The sequence below is a fragment of the Bidens hawaiensis genome, unplaced genomic scaffold (assembly GCF_021521415.1).
Source record: "Bidens hawaiensis isolate Kalapana, Puna unplaced genomic scaffold, B.hawaiensis_p1.1 tig00013977_1, whole genome shotgun sequence".
Lineage (NCBI taxonomy): Eukaryota > Viridiplantae > Streptophyta > Magnoliopsida > Asterales > Asteraceae > Bidens > Bidens hawaiensis.
In genome coordinates, this window is record NW_027492194.1 from 304,741 (window position 1) to 313,554 (window position 8,814).

Consider the following 8,814-nt stretch of genomic DNA (forward strand, 5'->3'; position numbering starts at 1 on the left):
GTTAAACCCACACCATCAAGTATCTTCTCCAACCTACTTCCGGCAAGCTCAATTTTTCCAGCAAGCATCCGGCCATCTCATCACTGCCATAAATGACTACCACCACTTTTTCCCTCTAAATCTCGCCGTCTCATATACACTTTTTGGTTATACTTGAGTTGTTTTTATTGGTAAAAAAATTTAAATCAAAAACTTTTTTATATTGACAATTGATTAAAAAGTTCGATGCCAGTTGGTTTATTTGTGTTCGATATGTTCGTCTTTACATCGACGCTGTTTGGATTGAACTTGAGGAGATATGTAATTGATGTTTTAAGGAAGGGGATATATGTAAATACTTATTTAATTATGTCATTAAGGTTAAAACAGTCATTTAATTAGTTAATTTTAATGAAATGGAGAGATATGTAATATGTGATTTAAGGAGGGGAAATATGTAGTTGATTTTTAAGAAATGGGCAAATTTATAATAAAGGAACTTAACAAGAGGATATATATAAATGCCTCTATTATAAATAAGAAAAAGTTTAAGCATTAGTAATTTGGAGTTTCATTAAGTATAGTGCGTTTTCATCCACGTGGTCTGTCAAATTACATTATTTTATTTCAAAAGTTTAAAGTTTGTGATTTCAGTACCTAATCTTTCATTTTCATTACATTTAAAGCCATATTAGCTAAATCTATCCACTTAGCTGCTGTTTGTTTTTAAAGACAAAAACTGTCTGTAATCTGATTTCATCTGATTTCATGTCTGTAACTGAAGATATGGTCTGAAGGTCTGCAATCTGAAAATGTAATACTGTTTGTTTTATAAACTGGATATCGTTTGCATGAGCTGAAAATTAGTTACCTATTATACATATCACAGTAATAGAATTTATTTAACGTCTTTAGACTGCTAAAATAACTGGTGGTGGTGTACGAACTGTAGAAGTGGGTGGTGATGGTGGACGGTGGTGGTGGTCGACGGTGGGTGGTGGTGATTGACGGTGGTGGTTGTGGGTCGTGGCGGACGGTGGGTGGGTGGGTGGTGATGTTAGGTTGTGGTGGTGGCCAACGGGTGGGTGGTGGTGGATGGTGGTGGTGGGTGGTGGTGGCGGACGGTGGGTGGTGGTGATGGACGGTTGTGGTGGGTGGCGGACAGTGGGTGGTGGTGATGATGGACGGTGGTGGTGGTGGATGGTGGTTGTGGCTGACGGTGGCTGGTGGTGATGGACGGTTGTGGTGGGTGGTGGATGATGGTGGTGGTGGCCGGCCATGGGTGGTGGTGGTGATGGACGGTGGAGGTGGGTGGTGGACGATGGTTGTGGCAGACGGTGAGTGGTGGTAGTTGACGATGGTTGTGGCCGACGGTGGGTAGTGATGGTGATGAACGGTGGTGGTGGCGGGCGGTGGGCGGTGGTGGTGGACGGTGACAGTGGGTGGTGACGGCGGACGGTGGGTGGTGGTAGTGGACGGTGGTTGTGGCCGACGGTGAGTGGTGATGGTGGAGGGTGGTGGTGGACGGTAATGGTGGTGGCACGCGGTGGGTGGTGATGGTGTTGGACTTTGAGTGTTGATTGGATGCGAAAAAGTGTGAAGATGTTGAACAATAGCTTATTTTTTAAGACTATAAAAGCATTTTTCAAATCTTTTTCTTCTAAAAAAACAAACAGTCTTCAGAAGCTTATGTCTGCGCGCCACAGACGTAAGCCCCTTACAGACCTTTTAAGCAAAAACAAACAGAACCTTCTGTTAGTTTTGTATAAAAATATAAGAATTGAAACATGAGAGGAAGAGAGGTGTTTTTTTTTAGTTTTGTTTTTTTTAAGCTCGATGATACACAGAGAGGTTAAAAGCTTGGAGCCTAAAGAAATTTAAAAAAAAAATTAAAACAAAATATGAAAGGAACGAAAGACCCTCTTTTTAACATGCATATTTTGACAGAGTTAAAAGTTAACTGTAATGAAAATAAAATAACATAGAGTAAAATTACAAACATTAAACTATTGGATTAAAAATTTAAAATAGTAATTTTTAGCAAATCACATAGACGAAAACAACTTTTTATAAAAAAAAAAAATCATTAGATAATGTTTTAAAAAACATTTTTTATTATATAAAAATTGATATATTATTATATAAATTAGCAAAACCAATACATATAGATCCTGAGGAAACTCTAGAAAATTGTCTTCAAATTGAAAATTATAATAATAGATTAAAGATGAAGGTTAAGAAAATTAATGTGGCAATAAATAAATTTAGTTGGTAATAACTTGTTTTTTTAACGGTGATGATTTTCTGGTATTTAGGCTATCACATTTTAAATGTGGCAATAATAGTTGGTACCGGTATTTCGTAAAAAAGTCAGGAAATACCGGTACAGGACTGATGCCGAAAACTCAAAACTTGGTATTGATTCGATACCGACGGTACCAAGTTGGTACCGGTACCAATCGATACCCGTATCGAAAACGCTTGTCCCTGATTCCAAGTGGTGTGATGAGTTATGTGGAGCGACTATATGTTGTATAACTATTCAGGTGGAGTAGTTTGTGAATATTAAAAAATCAATTTTGTTTTTTTTTTTGTCTTATAAATACATAAACCTTAAAACCATTAAACCAAATCATTCTTTAATACAACCGAGTTCTAATGGGCAGGAGTTAAACTGACTTTAGATGTAGGTTTTAGGAGTGTATATTATATTTTCTTGTTAAAAATTTTAAACATGTTTCTAAAGCAGGCCAGTTATCGTTGACTTAATAAACAAATATAACCAACCTCACCGATGGCGGACTCACACGACCAATCGCCACCGTCCGTCAGCCGTGACTGGTTCTTCCCGGCCCCATCTCCATCTTTCATCCACTCCCATCGCCACCATCTCCACAAACCTCCCGCCAGAAGATTCTCCACCGCCACCTCATCCTCATCTCACCGTGACCTCAAATACGCCGGATTCCGACGCCGGACAAATTTCTCACGACAAACCCACATATCTCCGACGCCGGAAGCTGCTGTTTCGTCACACCCAGATCAAGTTTCACCCAAAAATGAGGTTTCAGATGATAAAAGCTCAAGTTCGAAGGGTGGCCGGTTGAAGCTCCGGTGGCAGATGGCGTTTTTAGTGGCGGTTACGATAACGACATTTTCTTCGTTGTTGCACAAGAATATTTCTTTACATAATCAAACCAATGATCTTCAGGTAATACAATAATACATCAACATTTTGATTTTGACTTTGACTTGACTTTAATTGAAGCTGGCTGCGGGAAGTTTATTATTTATTAAAAGGACTAGCGGTGTTAGTATTCCGTTAGTTGCGGTCAGTGGGAAAAAGTATGTTAAAAGATGGACAGTCATAAGCCATGCCATCAGTAGGGATTGTTATTTGCCAACACGTTGGGATTATTTAAAACCAATTTTCCATAGCATATGTTTTATTTACTTTATTATTATCAAAATATTTATACTTTGGGGAACTTAGACCTTTCACACTGTTTTGAAATAATATTGATTGTGATTATTACCTTGAGTTTTTTAAGTTAAACTTGATTTATCTTTTATATGGTTATGTCTAATATTTCGGATAAACAATGTTGTTTTGTATTTTCGAATTAATATACGTTCGTTTGTCTTCGTTTAGGTCCGTTTGTGTTCATTTGCGTTTGTTCAGAAAGTTAACGAGCGAACACGGAAACGAACTTTCATTCGGCTATGTGTTCGTGAACCGTCCACTTGTTTGATAAAAGTTTAACGAGCAAACACGAACAAGGCTTCGTTTGGTTCGGTTCGGTTCGTTTACAGCCCTACCGATTTATATAAAGGGTTTTATAACTTTTATATTCAAATTTTATTTAGGCCCAAATTATAAAGCTCAATGGGAGATTACAAGCCTGTAATTTACTGCAACCAATGGATCTTGATGATCAAGATCCTCAAGAAAGTGTCCAAATTCCCAATAAAAGATTGAAAAATATATCATTGATCCTGTCGGTTACAATTCTCTCTATCCCATTTCTATTTCTTAAGTATGTGGAGTACATATCAAAGTCGAGATCCCCGGATAACTTAAAGGACGAAGCGTCTTTAAATAAGCGGATAGCTTATAAGGTCGATGTGTTTTTATCGGTCCGTCCTTATTCAAAGCCATTGGCATTACTGGTTGCAACTCTACTTCTTATTGGTGTTGGTGGATTGGCACTTTTTGGTGTTACTGAAGATAGTTTGGCGGACTGCCTTTGGTTATCGTGGAGTTATGTTGCTGATTCTGGAAACCATGCTAACTCTGAGGGTGTTGGTCCTAGGTTAGTTTCGGTTTCCATAAGTTTCGGTGGGATGCTTATATTTGCAATGATGCTTGGACTTGTTACCGATGCAATATCCGAGAAGTTTGACTCGTTGAGGAAAGGAAGAAGCGAGGTGGTTAAGAAAGACCACACGCTAATTCTTGGTTGGAGTGATAAACTGGTGAGTTTTGAGTTTTCAGTTATTATGTTAAAAGGTTTGTTGCTAATGATATAATGGACTCAGGGATCACTATTGAATCAACTTGCTATAGCAAATGAGAGTTTGGGTGGAGGCATTGTGGTTGTTATGGCCGAACGCGACAAAGAAGAGATGGAACTTGACATTGCTAAAATGGAATTTGACTTTAGAGAAACATCTGTAATATGTAGAAGCGGAAGCCCTTTAATATTGGCTGATCTAAAAAAGGTAAAAAGTTGTTATTCGGTGTTTGATTAATTAACATTTGTTTAAACTTAGCGTCTTAGTCACTCTGTTTATAAATTTCATAGGTATCTGTTTCAAAGGCACGTGCAATAATCGTTCTAGCCGAGGATGGGAATGCTGACCAGGTTATTAATATAATAGTATATAACTTGTAAAAATCTTTTATTTATGCATAAATGACCTCTAATTTTGGAGCGTATGATCCAATGCAGAGTGATGCTAGAGCTTTGAGAACAGTGTTGAGCCTAACCGGAGTGAAGGATGGGCTTCGAGGACACATTGTGGTGGAACTCGGTGATCTTGACAATGAGGTTCTTGTAAAACTTGTAGGCGGGGATCTTGTGGAAACCGTTGTTGCGCATGATGTAATCGGTCGTTTAATGATTCAGTGCGCTAGACAGCCTGGCCTTGCACAAGTAAAAGTTTCATCTTTTCTTTTTTGGTATATTAGATTTATAATTATCTTTTTGAAACTGTAGGTGTGGGAAGATATCCTCGGGTTTGAAAATTGCGAGTTCTACATTAAAAGATGGCCGCAATTGGATGGTATGCCGTTTGAGGATGTTTTGATTAGCTTTCCGGACGCTATTCCTTGTGGAGTGAAGTCCGTTTCTTGTGGCGGGAAAATTATTCTTAATCCGGACGAGTCTTATATTCTACAAGAGGGTGATGAAGTTCTTGTCATAGCAGAGGACGATGATACATACGCTCCAGTTCCATTACCAACGGTGATTTTCTTTCCTTCCTAACACGATAATTGGTATTTCATTTGTTGCATATTAGTTCAGTTTATTAAGTAGTGCCACTTCCCTCGATATCATGCATTATGAGATTCATATGTGGAATGTTCTTAGTTTATGCACGTTGAGGTGGGCCCCACCGTGGAACTCAAGCGAGTTTGGGGAATAACATGATAAAACTTACATAAGTATAATAAATTTGGTCATCAGGTGAACGAAGCACCATTCATACACATATCCCGACCGGCACGAAAGCCCCAGAAGATTCTACTTTGTGGATGGAGGCGGGGACATTGATGATATGATTGTGGTGAGTTCTGTCGTGTAAAACCCTAATATATTCTTTTTTCTGCACCTTAATGTTGCAGGTGCGGAGAGGAAAATTACCTAAAGCGTCATTTGTTCCCAATTCTCTGGAAAAGATTCTTCTGTGTGGTTGGCGCCGTGACATTGAAGATATGATTATGGTAAAGTTACAAGGAATCTGATGTGTCCCCTACCTTAACTAGGCCCGTAAACAACCGAACGAACGCGAAAGGGGCTTATTCGTGTTTATGATTGTTCGTTAAGAAAATGAACATGTTTGTGTTTGTTTGTATCCGTTTGTTAATATTATAAACGAACGGATGTATATGAACACCCAATAAAAGTAAAGGAGAATATTTAAATTAAAGTCCAAAATTCCATCATTTTTACAATGACATCCAACATTTTAAATCTAAACAAAGATATCAAATTGATTATAAATTGTACTTTAGGGTTTTAAAATATGAAATCATTTTGATTTTTAAATAATATTAGTAATAAATAGAATTGAATGAATATGCGTAAAGGAACGTGCATAAGTGAACAGATATAAACGAATGTAAATGAATGACCATTAATGAACGAACGGAACATGCGTTAATGTTCGTTGTTCGTTTAACTAATGAACAAAAAATCGTGTTCATGTTTGTCCGCATATTAGATGAACGAACTTAAAACAAACTTCCCGCCGAATAGTTCATTGGGCCCTTAGTTCGTTTACAGGCCTATTTTAAAAATAGAACAAAAATGTTTGTGGTAACGCCGACTCATTTCAACCTGCACCAAAATGACCATTATGACCCGTTACCGACCTGCCTGTTTTGCCACATCTAGTCCTCCCATTTATATTACTCACTCTTTGGGGATAGACATGTCAGAATATTTCCTTGACATTGAGCAATGTTTTTTTTAAGAATTTTTCTTTTAGTCCTCGAAAATATGCTTATACTCTATTTATCATCTTTTTCATAAGTTTGCTTTGAACGTTTTTGTGTTTCTTACATGTATTAGGTACTGGATGCCTTTTTAGCACCAGGTTCAGAGTTATGGATGTTTAATGAAGTTATTGAAGGTGTGAGGGAACAAAAGCTCATTGATGGCGGTTTAGACATCGAGAGATTGATGAATATAACATTGGTTCATCGTGAAGGGAATGCTGTTATACGCCGACACCTGGAAAGCCTTCCATTGGAATCTTTTGATTCTGTGAGTAAAACTATATTTTACTTTATATATAAAAAAGTGTGTAGAGGTGGCCATTTTATGATGTTTTGTATGAACTCTGAAACAGATTTTGATTCTGGCTGATGAATCAGTAGAAGATTCAGCAATACAGGCTGATTCCAGATCTCTTGCTACTTTGCTATTAATCCGCGATATCCAGGTACTTGGGCATTTGATGTGACATTCTGAACACTACTTATTTGGATTAATTTCATATGTACACTTACGAACTTAAAAAGTTTCATATATTCCCAACCAAAACTACATTTCATATATTCCCAACTTTAATGACTTTTTACTAAATGACCATTCTACCCCTTTCCATTATATTTGTCCCTCTTGTTTTGTTCTCTTGACGGCAGATAATCAAAAAATTGAATCTGTATGTTCGAATCAGATAATCGAACCATGTATAATCACATGATAATCGAGTGATAAAAAATCTAACTTGAATCAGATGGTAGAACCACGTATAAGCTAAAAATGAGTAAATATAAAGAAACAAAGTTAAAGATGTTATATGAATTTTTTTTTGTTTTAGAAAAGTAAGGGTAAATTGGTCATTTATTAAATCGTTTTTACTGCATTGGGTATATTGGATATATTAGCTTCTTTGTAAGGGCATATATGATACTTTTAGTTTTGACAGTTATTGTACTAAAATATGTTTGTTTTGCAGGCTAAGCGTCTTCCATACAGAGAAGCTAAAGCTTCACACGGTCGAAAAGGTAGCTTTTCACAAGGTTCTTGGATAGGGGAAATGCAGCAGGCTTCAGATAAATCAGTTATAATTAGTGAAATCCTCGACCCGAGGACCAAAAACCTATTATCCATGTCAAGAATCAGTGATTATGTTCTTTCAAATGAGCTTGTTAGTATGGCATTAGCAATGGTCGCAGAGGACCGCCAAATAAACGATGTTCTTGAGGAGCTTTTTGCCGAAGAGGTAATTTTTAAATCATTAATGTTTTAACATGATTTGTTATTTAACGGTTTCTGGTGAAGCAGGGGAACGAGATGCACATAAGGCAAGCGGATTTGTATATCAAGGAAGGCGAGGAACTGAGTTTTTATGAGATTCTGTTGCGTGCGCGACAAAGGAGAGAAATAGTGATCGGGTATCGTTCGGGCAATGTTGAGAAAGCTGTGATTAACCCACCAGGAAAAATGGAGAAACGAAGGTGGTCGGTAAAAGATGTTTTTGTTGTAATAGCTGAGAAGGAATGAGAACCTGTTATAATAACATATTGACAGGTTTTTTTTAATAGAAATCATCCCCAGATTGTGTACATATTCATAGCACATTGTTTTTGTGAAAGAATTCTGTTATGATACAAAAATATTTAAATTGTCATTTAATAATTTATTGCAACATGGGTTGAAGTAGCTTAGTAGTTAGTGGTTAGTTGTTTTACTTCAAACTCCCTTTATTCCTATGATATGATAGGATTTGGGGCGTCACTTCCTACCACCTCATCAAACTTTCATCTTAAAAACCTTAACATCACTATGGGCGTCAGTATACCCAACTTTCATCTTAAAAACCTTAGCACCACCATGGGCGTCAATATGCTTGCCCCTTGCAGGCCATTCTACTAACGCCCAAGAGGCTAAAAATGGTGGGTACACCCACATTTCTACCGATGAGTTTTTTTTAATCTTTGTTAACTAACTCTTCTTTCATTACACTTGTTTTTTGAGTTGCTTAGTTAAAACACACTATCTACATGGCAATAACGTGACGCCTACGTGACATTTTCACTAACCAAATCATAACACATAGTCTTAGTCATATCCATTTATAAATTATAAAATTTAAGAAAAC

At 37.2% G+C, this 8,814-nt stretch overlaps 1 protein-coding gene across 1 annotated transcript; it reads left to right on the forward strand.

The window, feature by feature from the left end:
* Positions 1-2,769: 2,769 nt before the first annotated feature.
* On the forward strand, positions 2,770-8,273 carry LOC143545463 (ion channel CASTOR-like). The gene is made up of 11 exons (XM_077037359.1): positions 2,770-3,190; positions 3,847-4,455; positions 4,519-4,701; positions 4,785-4,844; positions 4,932-5,135; positions 5,199-5,447; positions 5,828-5,926; positions 6,777-6,971; positions 7,057-7,149; positions 7,669-7,935; positions 7,998-8,273. The coding sequence occupies exons 1-11, from the start codon at positions 2,774-2,776 to the stop codon at positions 8,214-8,216; spliced, it is 2,595 nt and encodes an 864-aa protein (XP_076893474.1). The 5' UTR covers positions 2,770-2,773; the 3' UTR covers positions 8,217-8,273.
* The last annotated feature ends 541 nt before the right edge of the window (positions 8,274-8,814 follow it).

Excerpts from the sequence above, each read along its gene's own strand:
- LOC143545463 (XM_077037359.1), top strand. The coding sequence starts at position 2,774 with ATGGCGGACTCACACGACCAATCGCCACCGTCCGTCAGCCGTGACTGG. Across the intron at positions 4,456-4,518 it reads TTGGTTGGAGTGATAAACTG|GGATCACTATTGAATCAACT; the intron begins GTGAGTTTTGAG and ends TAATGGACTCAG. Across the intron at positions 5,448-5,827 it reads CTCCAGTTCCATTACCAACG|GTGCGGAGAGGAAAATTACC; the intron begins GTGATTTTCTTT and ends TTAATGTTGCAG.